Source organism: Acomys russatus, chromosome 12 (genome assembly GCF_903995435.1).
Source record: "Acomys russatus chromosome 12, mAcoRus1.1, whole genome shotgun sequence".
NCBI lineage: Eukaryota > Metazoa > Chordata > Mammalia > Rodentia > Muridae > Acomys > Acomys russatus.
In genome coordinates, this window is record NC_067148.1 from 53,688,247 (window position 1) to 53,707,124 (window position 18,878).

Below are 18,878 nucleotides of genomic sequence, written 5' to 3' on the forward strand. Positions count from 1 at the left end.
TAAGATAAGTATTTGTGTGTTAAAAAAAAAATCAAAGTTAGAGATGGATCGTAGAGTAAGTAATTACTGTTAAAAATCATCTACGATGTAGCTGGAGTCATTTTTATAAGTCATATTTCTGTATAAATAATACAGGAAAGTCATGGGCAGTTTAGCCAGGACTCATTAGGGTGACAGCCCTGGAGAGGATGAAGATCTTCAAGATGGGAGGTTGGATGATGATAGCTTTCTTGACGTGTGATAGTTTTCTCAGCGTGCCTCTGGTGACAGGTGACATTGCCAAAGAGGCTTGTTTTCCCTCATTCTTCCATCTACTGACTTAAGACTGAAGGTCCACACATCCAGAATCCCCAGAGGAAGTGACATTTTCCCCCAAGAAGAAATCAGGGTACCTTGATTGACAGTCTCGCCAAAGGAAAGAGAAATAATTTCCTAAAGAGAAAAAAAAAAGAGTTGAGACCTTTAAGACCAGATGAAAAATGGAAGGGTGCTGAACTGAAGCAAATAAATGCTCTCTTCTTTTGTTTACCATTGTCTAGCAGGAGATTTCGAATGTCTTTAAATTCTGTGAAGATGTGACAGAATAAAATAGGATGGCTTACCGTGCACTTGGTGCCACCAAATAACTCTCATATATGGAGGGTCATGTGCTGACAGACTTGAACCCCTGTGTAAAATAAATATTTAAGGTCCCCACATAGGGTCTCAATCTTGGTATTTTGACTCCAAAGAAATTTTTAAGTAATTAAACACTTAGGGAACAGAATTAGAAAATGTATAAATATATTTAAACTGCTGTAAGCCAGAGGAATAGAGCTAAGTACTAAGCCATGTTCGAGTCTTCTCTGGCAAGAAGAGCTGTGTTACCATCATTCTCAGCAAGATAGAATCAATCCACTGTGATGCCTCAGAATAGAATTCTCTTTTCCCTTCAGGGTTTGTTAGAAAAATGAAGGTTGCCCCATTCTTATTTTGATCTGTTCAGCTTCATTTGTCCATAGATTTTTCAGAAGGAGAGACGATGGCATGGCTGAGAGCTGCCAGCGACCAGGGATTTTGCCAGAATGCCAGGAAATATGTAGAGCTCGTGACGCTGTGGACATGCAGCGAGGATTTGTTGGAAGGAAGGGAGCTATTGCTGCTGAGGAAAGAAGCACAACAGGGAACACGTGGGGCTTTGAGTTAATAGATTCAAAACTGAGGTGAATTTAGCCTTTGTTTGTTAGCATGATCCAAAGCCCTTGAAATCCTGCAAGCTGGAAATGGTCAGTGGTAGTGTGGGCCCATGAGTGAGGCCTCTGAAATTACTTCCCTTGGTGGCGGCAGACAGAGCGTGTGGAGGGAGGTGTTATTTTGAGCAAGAGCTGGCTGTAAGGTTTACAAGTCCTCTGTGGAGGACTAGAACAGGCAAAGAACTAGTTAAGAGGTCCAACACTGAATGGTGTTGAGAGTGGGACTATTTCGTAGTTTATTTATATTTTAGAATTTCATGCATGAGCACTTTATTTACAAAATTTACATCCCAACCCCTCTCTCCCTCTTAGAATTCCTCTCTTGTCTCTCTCCACTCTCTCTCGTGCTCATAAATTCTTCTACAGTTATTACCGCCACACGACAAGGGCTGACAACTCAGGGGCTGGATAACCCAGCAGAGTCTTGTCACTGAAGAAGCCAGATTTCCTTCTCCTGTTGGTCACTGGTCACCTGTGGTTCTTCTTCTAAAGGAGAGGCCTTGTCCACTTTGCCCCACCAGCAGTGACACGTAGACTGCTGTTGGCACGGGGCAGATCTCGGTTAGGCAGCCATACGGTTACGGTCTCGTAGGTGCTGCTTCACAGCCAAATCCGGAAGGTGCTACCTGGCAGCACGTGTCCTGGCCCTTTGGTGTTTATAATCTTTCTACCCTTTCTTGAGCAAGGTTCTCGTATCAGATACACGAGCAACAAAATAAATTAAGATGCCCAGGTCCCATTGCAAATAAATGCAAGCACGGTAAAAGCCAAGACAGTGTGTATCCCCTGCCCAAGACCACCCACCCAACTTTCGGATATGTTCTATAGTGGAAATTACTTAGACAAAACCTACTACACAGAATTTAAAACTGCAATGATTAAATCAGAGAAAGGGGACGGGGAGGAGTTTAAGGAATTCAAAAGGGATGGAGGCAAACACCTGAATGAGCATAAACAGAAATAAACTCCCAGGTGAAGTTAAAGAAAACACAAAAGATTGAATGAAAGTGTGAAGATGTCACAGGATTTTGAGACTGAATTCAACAAAGAGAAATACTAAAGAAAATTCAAACTGAACTGAAGAAAGGACTGAAAAAAAAAAAACCCCAAAGACTCAATTTGAGAATTCCAGAGAAAGTCTTACCAGTGATTCAAGTAGAATTGGGGCTGGAAGATAAAATAGAGGAACTGGGCCAGTCAACAAAGGCAGGGTTTTCTGTGTTGTTGTTGTTGTTGTTTCGGGTTTTTTTATTTGTTTTGTTTTTTTAACTTGTATGTTATGGTTAAAATACCAGTATGGCCTAATAATTATTATTACGACAGTATTTTCTAACCCGCTAGCAATCAATCAAGACACAAACACCTGTTTTATTTTAAAATAGCCTTAGTTAACCTGGGGCAGGGCAGATATTAATCCTCTAAACTATTCCCATAGTGGGGCAACTATGAGATACCCACCCCAATCCCACATCTGCTTCTAATAATTTCTATCAAGCTACCTCCCATCCATAATCCCATAACCTTGCTAATGGGTCAAATCCTCCATCCACATTGGCCATGTGCTTCCTCCACCTAACCCATGGCGCCTTCCTTCTTCCTCTCCTCCCCTCTGGCCTCTCTTCCTCCCAAGAATGTCTCTCTCTCCCCTAGCCCAGGAACCTTAACCACACCTATCCCATTTTCCCTGCCCAGGTGTGATGGCTTTTTGTTGGCCAAACAAGTTAGGCTCTTAGGCAAAGTACAGATGGGGCAGAGACAGCAAGCAGTAATTAGCTGCAAAATATACCAGACCAACCTCCAACAATTCCCTTTTTCTGTCTAAATAAAAAGGTCGTTTTTATATACAATTATGAAAAGTTATAAAAACTGATAGGTAAGACTTGCATACATAATGTCTAATCAAAAGGTATTTGGCAACCTTGAAGAATATTATCTATTCTATCTTGGTGATTCAAAAGTTTTGAACCTAAATCAATATCTATTAAAGCTCATATTTATCAACATAAAAAGTATCTATCTAGACCTAAAAGTATCTTCTTAACTCCTAAACAGATGAGCTTAATTTTAAAACTAACTTTCTGGTCTTTTTAAAAAATATATTTTATTAATTTATTCATATTACATCTCAATTGTTAGCCCATCCCTTGGATCCTCCCATTCCTCCCTCCCTCCCATTTTCCCCTTACTCCCCTCCCCTATGACTGTGACTGAGGGGGATCTCCTCCCCCTTTATATGCTCATAGGGTATCAAGTCTCTTCTTGGTAGCCTGCTATCCTCTGAGTGCCACCAGGCCTCCCCATCCAGGAGACATGGTCAAATATGGGGCACCAGAGTTCGTGTGAAAGTCAGACCCCACTCTCCACTCAACTGTGGAGAATGTCCTGTCCATTAGCTAGATCTGAGTAGGGGTTCGAAGTTTACTGCACATATTGTCCTTGGCTGGTGCCATAGTTTGAGCCGGACCCCTGGGCCCAGATCCGCCCATCATAATGTTCTTCTTTTAGGTTTCTAGGACCCTCTGAATCCTTCTATTTCCCCATTCTCCCATGTTTCTCTCACCTAAAGTCCCAATAGGATGTCCTCCCCTCTGTCCCACTTTCCTGGTAAGTGAAGACTTTCATGGGAACTTTCTGATCTTCAACCCCGTCAGAGACTTGAGAAGGAATACATTTAACTACCTGAGTAAACAGGAAATGCAGATTAGCAGCTTCCAAAATGAAAAAAAAAAAAAAAATCACAGACAGTTTGCTGCCTGAACAGTCACCCAAAACTCTCTCTAACGTTGGAGCATCATCTTTAGCCTTCTGGCCCAATATATCTGACAGACATATTTGTGAAGCAGGAACTATTAAGGACTTGTTTACCCTGTCTTGGCAGAGTTTGGCTGTTGACTTTGACTGTATCCAAGATTTTAGGCAGAATTCTCTCTGTAGCAGAAACATGGACATTTTGCCCAGTAGCCATTTTGCCACACTCAAAGCCATTTCCATAAAGTTTCTTCAATGCTCATCATCTTCTCTGAGGCAGGCTGCGTGCTGCCAGGAGTTACCTGTCTTATTGTCAAAGGATTCTTAAAATAATAAAAACATGTTTAAAATGCCATATTCTGTAGATCTCTGAATATCTATATGTAGAATAATACCTATCTGTTAAACCTAGGATGTATACTCCTGTACTTGACATGACCAACGTGAGTTGATCAACTAACAATTAACTTGTATTACGTAATTATCCTAAACAGCCTGAAACAGCACTTTCAGAGTATTAGAAGTAAACCTTGCATTGAGTAGAAATATAATGTGTGAAGAATAATGTTAAATTTGAATCCTATCTCAATGTATCAAAATTAAACTTATTTTGTATCAATATAAAAAACTCTGTATCAATGAATTAAAATTAACCTTATTTGTGGGTAACAATTAAGGCCTTATGCTGAGGAGTACATTCAATAATCTACTTTTTGTCCTATCATCCCGACATATTTCAATATTTCCCCTTCTTTCTTTTCAATCCCTATCTCTATACTAAGAAAGAAAAAGAAAAGAGAGAAATCCCTGAGTTTAACCTTGTTTTCTCTCTGAATAAAACCAATAATAACTTATAACCAACTCCCAATGACAATAAACATCTATAGCCCAAGAAAGCAACAAAAAACCTATTCAGCCCCACTTAAGCGAAATGGGGCAGTTTTCTCTTAAGGTTTCTTCTGGCTGATTTGGGGCAAATAATATCTATGTAGGGGCCCAAATGAAATTGGAAAAAAAAAATGGTTAAACAAGCTAGTAATAGTATTTATGGTCCAGTTTCAAAATGTTGAGAAATTCCAGGCTTAATATAAGTTTTGTGTGGGACAGTCTGAAATGCTGGACCAAATGGGATCAGGAGCCTTCTTTGAAGCTGTACTTTTCTGATGAGGAACAGCAACCAAAGCACTTGGGGCTGGAAATGAAGGATGCAGGATGTCAGCATGTCAGCATGCTGGAGGAATGAATCCTGTCAGGTCTGATCCAGCATCAGTGTCTGGTTCTTTTGTTCTGAAAACATATAATTTCTCATGAGAATTATACAGTCCTAAAACTATGAATATATTAGGTGTGCAGGATGCACAGAACAATTAAGGCTGGTTCTCTGCTCTTTGTCTGAGCAAAAGAAAGACATCTGTAAATCTTCGTTCATCCCATACTAAGAATAGCATCTAATAATAAATCATGAGGACTCTGTGACCAACAGGAAGCTTTGTCTATGCATAGACATTCATGTCTCAGCCAGTCTCAGAGCTAGTCCCATGTAGTGGGATTAGCAATATAAGTTACCTGCTTGTTCTGCAGTTTGAAGTCATGTAAGTATAGACTGACTTAAGTTAGCAGTCTCTCTTTTATCCAAGTCTGTTTCATTTTGACCTCTTTCCAAGAGGAAATATTGAAACCAAAACAAGATTATATAGTTTTAAATGTCCTTTTCTAGGCTCTATGGCACCTGATGTATAGGCACAGCCACCACCTGTTTCCCAAGAAAATGTATCCCATTGTAGAGACAAGCCAGTTGCCCTGAGCAAAACAAAAGGCATTAAGCTTACCCTAGGTATCTTGTACATGGGTTTTAATTGTTGTTGTGGGTATTTTTGTCTCACTCCTTCTCTCCATAGGGGATAGACACTTCCACCTTTTAATCATATCTGAATTGTAGCCTTTGAGGTTTGGGGACCTAACTAGGTTGACATGTACTCTGTCACCTGTAAGTCCTCTGTGTCTCTTTGCACCTGGCGTGACCGCCACCTGTCCCCCATGAAAGTGACTCACATTTTGAGTGATAAGCCGGCTGCAAGAGCAGTGACACCTCAGCTCAGCATACAAAGGGTTTTCGATGTGGGAGGCATGCAGCTTGCATGTCTGTCTCCCTGCCCAACCTTGGTCCTTACATTGACCAACAGAACTTATCTCCTAGTCCAATTTACCCTTTGGTACCAGTTCTCCTGTGGAAGCTCCACTTTTAAGGAGGTTGGCTGGCCTTTTTAGAACAGTGACATCATTTTTCCTTACATAAACCTAAGATTGATGTGTATCCATTCTTTAGATCAGCAAGAACATATAATCCATTATTAAGAAAATGGAATGTACATAGTAAATTTAAGGAAATTTTTCTTATTTTGAATCCTAGACTTTGTAAGTAGCTCATCTTATCAGCAGGGGGGTCACGCCCTGACTTACTGAGGAGACCAGGCTGGTCTGCAACTCAGAGTTCCACCTGCCTGTCTTTGTCTCCAATGTGTTGGGATTAAGGGTTTGTGCCATCACCACCCTGCTCAACTATTTCATCCCAATTCCAGTCAAAATCTTTAGAAATCTCAGGCAAATTTCAAGCAAGGAAACAAGAAAATTCTAAGTCTTGGGTCAGTTGTGCCAATTTAGGCTTCAGTTACTGAAACCCTGTCCACCATTCCTTGGAATTTAGTTATTGCTATCTCTTTTGGGTGGACCCTTTCCAGAAAGGGCTGACAAACACACCTTGCCGCTAAGGAGCTTTGAATTGCAGCCACCATCAACTCTATGGACAAGAGTTTGGTTCCTTCTTCCCTATTTGTTGCCGGTAACTTAGCCTCACATCTCTCTGCTGATTTCGGCCTTTCTCCCTGAACTATTTAAGAGAAGGTATTGAGAAGTGTAACTATAACTAAGCACATTGCATCCAAAGCAGCCAAAACAAAGCCAAAAAAGATCCGGGAGCCTTCTGCCATGGCGCCTTGGAAAGGGACCATAGCAGTTTTTGTTTTATTATTATTCATTTAGGTAGTTAACTCCATTTCCTAGGCCAGTTTATAAGACTGCCAGCCTCCTAGTTCTGCCTCTCCAACCAGCCACATGTCAGCAGCCATCTCTGCTCTCTAAGAGTTGATCCTGCAGGCAGCCAAAAGCAGCATCTGTGAAATGTTCTGGCCCATGGGTGCTCTCACGGAGCTATTCCCCCTGCCAGACTATGACAAAATATTATTTTTAAGGGTGTGGATACTTGAATTTAGTTGGGCACCAATTTCTTGCAGTTAAAATACCATTATGGCCTAATAATGTTTATTGTTAGGCCTATAATTATTATTACGACAGGATTTGCTAACCTGCTAGCAATCAGTCAAGACATAGACACCGGTTATATTTTAAAATAGCCTTAATTAGCCTGGGGCAGGGCAGATATTAATCCCCTAAACTACTTCCCATAGTGGGGCAAGTATGAGATACCCACTCCAATCCCATGCCATCTGCTTCTAATAATTTCTATCAAGCTACCTCCCATCCATAATCCCATGTACTTGCTAATGTTCTTCATCTGGGCCAAATCCTCCATCCACGCCGGCCATGTGCTTCTCCTCCACCTAACCCATGACGGCCTTTCTTCTTCCTCTCCTCTCCTCTGGTCTCTCTACCTCCCAAGAATCTCCCTGTCTCCCCAAGCCGGGGAACCTTAGCCACTCCTATCCCATTTGTCCTGCCCAGGTGTGATGGCCTTTTATTGGCTCTAGGCAAGGTACAGGTGGGGCAGAGAGAAAGCAAGCAGTAATTAGCATCAAAATACACCAGACCAACCTCCAACACTTGTATCAGGTGGTGGTGGTTGTTGTTGTTGTTGTTGAGAATTCCATGCTATTTGTTTTGAGCATAGTCCTCTCTTCCACCATCTCTTCCCAGATCCACCCACTTTACTTATCCACCCAAATTTGTGTCCCCTGTTATTTGTTAACCCATTAAATGCAGTCTTTGCTGCCCATATATTCTTGGCTGTATGGGCTTCTACAGGAGGGTGGTCAGCTTGTTACGGGGCAAACACCAAAGAAAACCCATTCTCCTCTCCCTAGCTATCAGCTACCGATTGCTCCTGGGCTGAGGGTGGGACGTCTAACTCCTTTCTCCATATTGGAATCAGGTCTGGCTTGAGCTTATACAGGTCTTGTGCCTGGAATCAAACTGTTGTGGTCCTTGTGTGCAGCGGTGTGCAGCTGTTTCCTCAGAGTTACCCTCTACCTTGGACCCTTAACTCTCTCTATCCCTTCTTCTACAGTCATCCCTGAGCTGCAGGAGGAGAGGCTGTTATACAGATGTCTCATTTAGGGTTTAGCATTCTAAAGCAAGTTATTTTTTTGCCATCAAGTATTTTGCTACTTTCTTATCAGAAAGCAGCTGGTTACTCTTAAGATGTTTATGCGACTATTGCACTGGTAGGCATGTATTCCAGGCTAGTCTTCATTGTAGCCACATATGACGATGGTTACTTTTCTCCTCTAGCAGCGTTTTTGGACCTCCCAGAACTATGAAAACTTTTCAGTAAGGATGACGTTTCCACATCAGTACCAGCTTGGTTTCTCCATGTGTCATGACTCAAATATGGTTTCTCTAGCAACAGATTCGTGCCATCAAATTCTGGAGGATAATCAATAGCATTAGCAGTAGCAAGTGATGTTTGGGGGCCATGGGAGTCCGGTAGCCATCAAAAGAGGTAGCCTATACTTGGCACTGAGCTCTTCCTTTGTTAACCTGTTGTGTCTATTAGGCTCGTTAGTGCCCCCATTATAGGGTAGCTTTATTTTAACTCCTTCTAAAGATATAATATTTTTATTTATTCTTTGAGAATGTCATACAATATATTTGGGACATGTTATCATCTCCCCCAATTCCTTCCAGATTTTTTTTCTCCCACCTCCTTATCTACTCAACTTCATATCCTCCCCATTCCGGGGGGGTGGGGGGGGGAAGAGTTAGGCATGGGTTGACTACGCCTGGGCATGAGGCGTATGTGATCTGGAATGTGATCTTAATTCCAGCTGTCACTCCATTGAAGGGAACTGCCTTTCCTTCTCCCAGCAGGATTAAAATGCCCCAGCGAGGGGTGATATTTGTGCCTGCCTCCCCTCCTTCATGCTGGGTTTCCGTGTGTCTTGAGCTTACGAGCTCTTGTGCATACTGTCACGGAGTCTGTGAGTTCACATGTGCACCTGCCCTCCTGTGTCTGGAAAATACAGTTTCCTTGAAGTTACCCACTTTACATGTCAATCTTTGAGCCTTGAGGGGAGGGGTGAGATACACACATCCCAGTCAGCAAGGAGCATCCTGATGTCCTTTAATTGCAGTACATTAAGCAGTTGTAGGTTTCTGTGTTAATTCCCATCTACTTCTCAAAAATAGTAAACAACTACTTAACAAATGGAGCATTAAAGCACAAATGGCTCAGCAACACCTAAAAGTGTTTGGCCATTAGGAATCCTTAGCCGTTGGCAAAAGTCAAATTACAACTACTTTGAAATCTTATCTTAATCCAGTCAGAATGGCTGAGATCAAAAGAAAAAAAAAACTATAGTAAACTCTGGCATGGATGTGGGAGAAGGGGAACACTTATTCTCTGCTGGTGGGAGTACAAAGTGATGTAGTCACTATGGAAACCAGTGTGGGGGCTCTCCACTAGAGATAGATCCACCACAGTCCATCCACACCACCCAAATGTCTCTATATCCTAGTATAGACACACTTGCTCATCTCTGGTGATTTCTACTATATTCATGATAGCCAGGAAATGTCCATCAGCTGATAAATGGATGAGGAAAATGTGCATATCTGCACAGTGAAGATAGAATAGAGGCTTACCAGGGAATAAAGGTCCAGGAAAAGTCTTCCTCCTGTATTCCTACTTTGATGTTTTAAAAGTAGTACATATAAGTCTATATAAATATGATTTTGATTTTACTATCTACCCTCTCTCATCTCAAATGTAGGCAAGACAGAGGTCTACGGTGACCCAGGCAATTGGAGTAGAGCTACACACAAGGTGCTCGGTGCTGTGTTGTAGTAGAGGCTGAGCTCCACTGTGAGCTCCCTAAACCACTGGATGCTGACTTTACAGTTAAAAAGCAGTCTGGAAATCTGTTCCCTGATAGAGTAGCAAAACTTGTGAAAAATCTTATAACTTTATACATGACATCTAGAATACAACAGGACATCATAAGACATGTGAAGAAACAAAAAAGCATTTTCCATGACTAACAGAAAAATAGGCTGATATAAATGGAACTACAAATAACCAAATATTGTATTTAACACATCCAAAGTTAAATATATCTGCAAAGGTGTTATTTACAGTAAAAAGTAGATAAGAACAAATAAATAGGTGAAATGTGTGGATAGTAATAACAGTCATAAAATGAAAAATCATCATTCTAATAATATTAAAAGTTGACAAATAGGATCACATAAAATTTGAAATCTCTGTCAGCACAGAATACAGAAATGTTTTAGCTGCTATTCTTGTGATGGTAGACTAAATATCTAAAATATTAATCTACAGAACTATAAAGGTAAAACACACACACACACACACACACACACACACACACACACACACACACACCAAAGAGAGAAATTAATTGAATGGATAGATACCAGAAGGAGAAACACAAATGCCAATAAATATGTGGGGGAAATATTAGTATCTTTAATAATCAGGGAAATGTAAATCAGGTCTGCAGTAAGATTATTTACCTCAGGCATATTGATTACCATCAAGGAAACAAAGAACAAATGATGATCAGGATGTAGGTGACAGGCAGGCAGACGTGTCACAAGTGCAGCCACTATACAAAGCAGAATAGAAGCGTCTCAAAATGAAAGGTAGAATACTGTATGCTTGGCCCAGGGCACCTCTGGGTGTATAGCTGAAAATTCATACTATGTCAGTATACTACAAAGATACCTGCACACCCATGTTTATTTACTTCTTGAGGTTTTCCTTTTTCTTTTTTACATTTTTTTAGGTGGGACACCATGGCATAACACATATGTGAAAAGTCAGAGGTCAATTCAAAGGAGTTGGTTCTCTCCTTCAACGTTGTAGGTTCTGGTGGAATCAAACTCAGGTTATCGGGCTTGGCAGCAAGTGCCCGTTCCCACTGAGCCACCTCACTCACCCTATACCCACATTTATTATGACTCTATTCACAATAGCCAAAGTATAAAATCAGCCTATATGTCCATCAACACATGAATGGGTAAATAAATTATGGTGTATATATGCACAGAAAAGTGTGCTTCAAACATAAAGAAGAAAATCCTGTCATTTGTAGAAAAATGGATAGAACTAGAAATCATCAGGTTAAACAAAATAAGCCAGACGAGGAAAAAATTTTGCAGCTTTTCACTCATACACAGAATAAAATTTTAAGTATATGTTTAATTAAATATAACTATATCATTTGTATGTTTATATTGAAAGTTTAAGGAAGAGTATTTAGAAGAAGAAAGGAGAATGCACAAAGTCTTGGGTGTGTCCGTGCATGAAGATGCACAACATTGTGAACAAACCTTAAAAGTTACACTGGGCTCAAGTTCCAGATCCAAAATAACATGCACAACATGAATCCATTTTCATGGATTTCTGTGGGTCAGGTGTGCTGGTACATGCATGTCTGTGATTCAGCATTGGCAGGAGGATCGTGAGTTCAAGGCCAGCCTGAGCTACATAGCAATACTATGTACCAACACACACACACACACATATACACACATACATAAACACACATATACATATATGCACATACATACACACATAAATATACCCACACATGCACACACACATGGGAGCAGGGCAAGTAAAATGAAAAACACAGGAAAAAGAAAAGAACTTGTACAATAGACAAAAGTAATCATAATTATAGAAACTAGAATTGAATTGTCTTTTCCTCTTTGTACGGAGATTGCCTGATCAGAAAATGAGAGAGAAGAGCTTTAGAGTAGTGGAAATGTTCCATGCAATCTATACCTTGATTCCATCCTCTGTACTTCAATCTGCATCTAACAGTACTCATCAAAATAAAACCTCCTTGTAAAAAATCAAGTGACCATATGTTTGTGGATTCACATCTGGGTCTTCGATTCGATTCCACTGATCAACCAGCCTGTTGCTGTGCCAGTACCATGCTGTTTTAATTACTGTTGCTTTATAGTACAGCTTGAGATCAGGTATGGAGATTCCTCCAGAGGATCTTTTACCTAGTCAATGGACAGGACATTCTCCACAGTTGAGTGGAGAGTGGGGTCTGACTTTCACACAAACTCTGGTGCCCCATATCTGACCATGTCCCCTTGATGGGGAGACCTGGTGGCACTCAGAGGAAGGATAGCAGGCTACCAAGAAGAGACTTGATACCCTATGAGCATATAAAGGGGGAGGAAGTCCCCCTCAGTCACAGTCATGGGGGAAGGGAATAAGGGGAAAATGGGAGGGAGGGAGGAATGGAAGGATACAAGGGATGGGATAACCATTGAGATGTAATATGAATAAATTAATAAAATAAATAAAAATTTTAAAAAACCTCTATTCAGTATAGAAATTATTCTTTAATAAATCAAGTCCTAAAAGGGTAAAATAACACAAGGAAGAATTTTATGACAAAATTTTTTAAATTAAATGATTGAATTTTAAAAATCTAATACAAATTTCCCAATGAGCATAAGAGCCTCAATGACAGAGCAACTATAAAGTCAATTGAAGTGGAGCTCGGGGAGCATTGCAGAGGAGGGAGAAGAAAGGTTCTTAAAGCCTAAGGATCAGGGAGTTCATTGTGAGACTGTGTCTCCCAGGAATGTCAGAAGCCACACGCATAAAGTTTTACCAAACAGCGGAAGCTGGTGAGGTCTCAGCCCTACGCAAAGATCTACAGGCAACTAAAGAATTCTGACAGGTGAGAAATTGTCTTCCCCAGGGAAGAGCACACCAGTTAATTATTGCATTTCAAATGGCCATCCCTGAAAACATACATACATACGTACATACATACATACAGACAGACAGACAGACAGACAGAGAAAGACGTCTCTATACATACTAACTGAGCATGTTGTATTTAGGAATATGCACACATCATGTATGAGTGTAGCAACAATGAAAAAAGAGGTCATAAGACCTTAAAAGAGAACAAGGATGGGTATAAGAGAGGGTCGTAGGGAGGAAAGGGGGGAGGGGGAATGTCATAATTACAATCTCAAAAAATAAGAGAAGTGATAAAAAGCCCTTTGAAACCATGACAAAAGAATATCCCCAACATTCATCTGACCATTTCCTTTCCACTTCTGCCTATTTGTAAATTACTTAGGCTGTGTCAGAGACTTCTGAGTTTTGCTCTTGGGCCTGAATCCATTGACAACTGTCCTCAAGCGGAGAAGAGACCAATAATAAGAATGTAACCTTTATATAATTCCTGATTGTGTCATGGTTCTTCTTGCTCTAGGTAATTTATTGTATATATGTGTAATAATATAGATGTATATGTAAAAAATAAAAAATATTTAATTAAAAAAAAAAAGAAAGAGAAAACAAAAGAAAGAAAGACAGACAGACAGAAACAAGAGCATGTGAAAACAGAGGGAAGGGAGGACATTTGTAGCCACAGACTAGAGGTTGTCAGGCAGGAGATCCGCGTCAGGCCCGGCCTCTGCCAGGGCCTTTGGATGGAGAGCCTTCCAACACCTTCATTTCTCACTTTTGGTCCCAGAACTAGGAAAGAATATTCTTCTTTTATTGTGAGTTGCAAATCTGTGGTCCTTGTTGTGGCAGCTCCAAGATATGAATACAAGAGCTTTCCAAAAAGAAGTGGAAGTTACTAACAGAATGTGTGGCTTTCATGGGTTGGAACTGGTCTCTGGAAAAAGGCGATGTGTGTCCACACTTGTAGGAGGAACCTTTGTTCTCCGCGGTGCTCACATATGCGAAGTGAAGATAGAGTATATGCTACCTACAAAATTTCCTGTCTCTCTGCAGTAGTAACCATGTCACTCAGCAAGTGAAAGAACAAATGACTAATCAGCATTTGGGAAGTGAGATAAGAGGATTAAAAGCTCAAGGCTGGGATGCCTATTGGGATCCTATGTCAAAACATAAAAACAAAAAGCCGTAAATGTGACAATGTGGGCAATTTGTAGCACCACTGTTCATTTGTAGCCGGTTTCTTTTGAGTGGCTTTACATAAATATTCATCTCTTTGTCTTCCTAATTTCTCTCTTAATAATCAAGGCTATGGCTGCACACATAGAGTAAAATTTGTGACAGAGACAAAAAAAAAAAAAAAAAAATGAGTTTAGATCACCAGGATGTTCATCTTATCATAAATGTCTGTGTTTAGACAGCAAGTTTGGGATGTACCAGATATAGCAGGCTGTGGCCAGATGTTTGCTGTGGCCAGATGTTTGCTGTGGCCAGATGTTTGCTGTGGCCAGATGTTTGCTGTGGCCAGATGTTTGCTGTGGCCAGATGTTTGGCCACTGTCCCTACAACATCACTTGCTCAAATTTTAAAAATACCCCTTTTTACTTTCCCCCCTTTGCACTTTCAATAGGAACTTCTGAACTCTTACTACTGTGTACGGCCGTGGTGAGCTGAGGGATTTGTTTTCCAGTTCTCGTACTAGACACACCCCTTTTCCTTACACCAAGTATGAGGCTAATGACCTGGGCTTGGACTAGCCCTGATGCATGAATTATTAGCCTGGAAACCACAAATGCCCAACTGACCAACGGGTCTATGATAAATTGTCAGTGAATTTTTTCTTTAGTGATTTATTTACATGCATGAGTATTTATGCACCTCATGCTTGAAATAGCCACTAGAGGCCAAGTGGGGGTGCCAGATTCCCTGGGGCTAGAGTTACAGCCAGTTGTCAGCTGCCATGGAGGTGCTGGGAACTGAACTCAGGTCCTCTGCGAGAGGAGCAAGGATTTTCAGCTGAATTTGGATGTTAAAAAAAAAAAAAAAAAAAAGTGCTGTGTCATATTTTCACTAACCTCCAGTTTCACTTTATATTTTTCTATTAGTTACAATAAATGCATATGATTTAGCTGCCAATCGAAATAAGATGTTTTCAGGTAGTTTAACATATTTTGAAGTTATTTAGGTATGTCATTTAAAAGTATAATTATCAGACCTATGGCTAAATCTTAGGAGATACATAAATATAAATCATTTATATTACTATATTCAAATGCCTTTTATCTTGACAGTTCCTTATAATCTTATTTTACCTTACACAATTAAAATTATTCTAATGAGTTCATGAGTGCCCATCAATCACCAAAACTTCATCAGGGGAGGCATCTTTCTCATCAGTCACATGTTATCTGACTTCCTGTTCTAGCTGGCTGGCTGGCTGTCACATTCTACCATGCTCCCACTTAGACAGGCAAGTGCCGGCCCCCGGGGTTCAAGCCCTGCTTCTGTATACTCCCCAAGTTGCAACAAGGATAGGAAGATAGTTTTAAATATCCATGTGGTATATGCTGTTTTATAAATCCTTTCTTTAGTCTTAATTTCTAAGTTTCTCCTATTCCTTGAACATTTAAGGGTAGCATTGTTGCCAAGGAGATGAGTTATTGCAAGAGTGAGATTAAAAACTCATTAGATCATTTTGAAACTGTTACCATAATATTTTCCCCTACTGCATTTTTAAACCATCACAAATATTATTCATCATAATTGGGATGTCTCTGTTTTCCCCCAAAAGATGAAAGTTATTTCCAAGCCTTTTCATCTGTCTGCTTCCCATATTTTCCAGCTTTAACTAGGCAAATTCAGTAGATTCTCCCAAGAAAAGACATACAAATGGTCATTAAATATATGGGGAAAACCTAATATCATTCGCAACTCAAAACTACACTGAGATTTCATCAGATCTCAGTTAGAACGGCTAGGTTATGAAAACTTATATTGACAGATGCTGTCAAAGATGTGGAGAAAAGAATATTTGCACAGTATGGGAGATGTATAAATGAATCTAGTCACCGTGGAAAACAGTATGGAGGTTCCTCTAAGAACTAAAATTAGAACTGCTATATAATCTGCCCATCTCCGCCTGGGCTTACATCCAAGGCAAATAAAGTCACCACCCAAAAGAGATGCCTACATTCCCATATATACTGTGGCTCCATTTGCAAAACCTAAGCCAAGGAGTCAGCTGACATCTCCATCAACAGGCACACAGATGAAGTATATACACAGTGGATCTTAGGAAGTGTTGGGAAGAATAGAGCCCATCATTTGCAGAGAAACAGGCGCAACTAGAAACAAAACAATATCGTGTTCATCAAAATAAACACATGAGAGAGAGAAGTGTAAAGCTGGGGGGCTGAGAAGAGAAAATGATTCTAGGGACTGGGAACAGGGGACCCATGGAGCGAGCTCACTGTATAAGAAGAGCATATGGGAGGCTCCCCTTTTCTGAGGGGTAGGGCATGGGGGATACAGGGAAGAGAGAGAGAGAGGGTGGGGCCAGGAGGAGAGTAGGGAGGGGCTACAGTTTGGATGCAAAGTGGATGAATAAACATTTTTTTAAAAGAAGAACAAATGAATAAATTGCCATCAGATGTCTATGTGCATATATGTGTGTGTATCACCAGCACAGTGAGACCCATCAATTTATACAATTAATGTGTTAATCATTAAAACTTTAAACAAGTCCTGGGACCCTACGAAAGGCTCAGCTCCCGCCATTAGAACTGTGTCTTTGTCTCCAGTTTGTTTCTTAGCGGCAGCTGGGCATCTTCAGAGTACCCTTCCCACTCAGGGTGAAACTTTGCTGTATCTCTTCCGACGTGAACATGCCGTTGATGGAGGAGACGCCTCTGCTGAGGAGAAATGCAGGGAGCAGGTGCTGGCCCTCAGTTCAGATCCTCTCCTGGGCTTCTCGCCCCAGCCAAAGGTCAGCGCCTTGTCATGTGAGAGCAGGATAATTGCTCACTGCCCATTCCAGCCCTGATTCCTGTGGCCTCTCTAGGTGTCCTTGGTTTCTATACAACTAACTAGCTTGCTTTTAAAAGCCTGATATTTTCCTACAGACCCTGATCTTCAAAAATATAATTAAAAACTTGAGACATCTTCTCTTTGTATACTATTATTTGTATACTACTGACAAAAACAAAACAAAAACAAAAACAAAAATTTACTACTACTGTTTAGTGATTCAGCCACATGATCCTTTCTTTGTTCACACCATCCTGTCCTTACTTTGAATTTTTTTTCAGTTCTAACGTATTTGCCAACTTTCGTTATGTTCCGTTGCCTACACTGAGCGGTGACGGTCTTCTCACTCCTGTGAGTGTGGCGTCTGTCTCACACCTGCGCCTTACTCCTGCCTCTGGTACCCATGGTTTCCTATGTGATCCGGCAGTTTCATTTACCCAGGAGCAGAGACCACCCCCCTTTAGCTTTGGTGAAGAATGCCATCCCCAGATAGCTAACAACACACTAACACTGACACTGTGAAGGGTTTCGGGGTACAATTTCTAACTCAGGACGTCACCCTGGGTGGTCCTGGTGTCTCTGCTCCTCCCAGGTGGAAGGCTTTAAAAAGCATGGGAGAATCTCCACCTGTGATGTCAGTTAGACACACCCTACCGCTGCATAAGCTGCGAAAGTGATGAACTTCTTAAAATATCTTCCCTACCAGCTGTTTCTCTGATGGTCCCCTAGGCTGAGTACGACTGATTGTGCTAGTTCCAAGCTAGGTCCTTAGGAGATCTTGAATGTTTTACCCATTCTTTTTCATTCATTGAGAATTGTGTGTGTGTGTGTGTGTGTAATGTATTATGTGCTTATTGTTATGATTATATCAAGCACTGTCTCCCTTTTTTTTTTTTACTGTTCCTGATCTCCCAATATGGCCTTCTGAGTGCCCCACCCCCATTCATTCTTTTTGTTCTTGATCATTAAGAGAAAAGCAGGCTCCACTAGCCTGCTAGGCCTAGGGGTGCCTAGCATCCTATGAAATGAGGGCCTGGGAAGTCAAGCCCACAAAGCACTGTTAGCCTTGACCAGATACATTCATGATTGTAGATTAGCTGTTTTACACTTAAGATTTTGTGGGTGGAGTTATACAATGTTATTGTACCAATAGGTAATCAATAAAGTAAGCAAGAAAATGGCTGTGACTTCACATCTTTATGGGTACCCATACTTTAAATCTCATTTGGTTGCTACTTTGAAAGCAAATAAGAAGTTGCAAATATCCATCTAATAATAAGCATTTGTCTCTCTAGCATTCAATTCGTGCCTACTGCTTCTGTCTCCTTGCATACAACTGGCTTGTTTCTGGGCCAGTTTACAGTGCAATCCTTTCAGAGGTGTTTTAAGCATTTGACTCAGTTCACGAAGGGCCAGCCATGCATGCAGCTCTTGTGACATGAGGTCAGTTGTAAACAGCTGTGATCAAATTCATGCACGTACAGGCACTAACTGCCTTGTCAAAACTGCCACTTATGTGACAGAAGTTGTAAAGTGTCATCATAGGAAACCGTTCCCCTTTCAAAATGTTGAAATGTAAGATAAATGTGCTGCTTAGAGTCGTTTTGGGTACTGCTGCTGCTGCTGCTGCTGTTGCTGCTGCTGTTGTTGTTTTGTTGTTTTTCACTGGGCACTGCATTCACAGCATGATTGTTATTGTTGGAATCTGGGTTCCCTCTATGGAAGAATTTTAGGTTGAACTCTATGACCTTTCAACCCCTGATTGAAGTATTAGAAAGGTCACAAACTTGGTATGTGGGATAGGTTGCAAAGCTGCCTGGGCATGCGAGAGAAGGGAGAACACAGCCACAGGCTTACCTCCCGGGTTCCCCGGGCTCCAACAGGGA

General features: G+C 40.9%; 1 protein-coding gene across 1 annotated transcript in view; it reads right to left on the bottom strand.

Annotated features, from left to right (window-relative positions):
• Positions 1–223: 223 nt before the first annotated feature.
• Positions 224–18,878, bottom strand: part of LOC127196603 (transmembrane protein 232-like) — a 172,710-nt gene continuing 154,055 nt past the window's right edge. Inside the window, exon 3 of the mRNA XM_051154437.1 lies at positions 224–432. Within this exon, the coding sequence (XP_051010394.1) occupies positions 384–432 (49 nt within the window). The 3' untranslated portion in view covers positions 224–383. The remainder of the gene's footprint in view (positions 433–18,878) is intronic.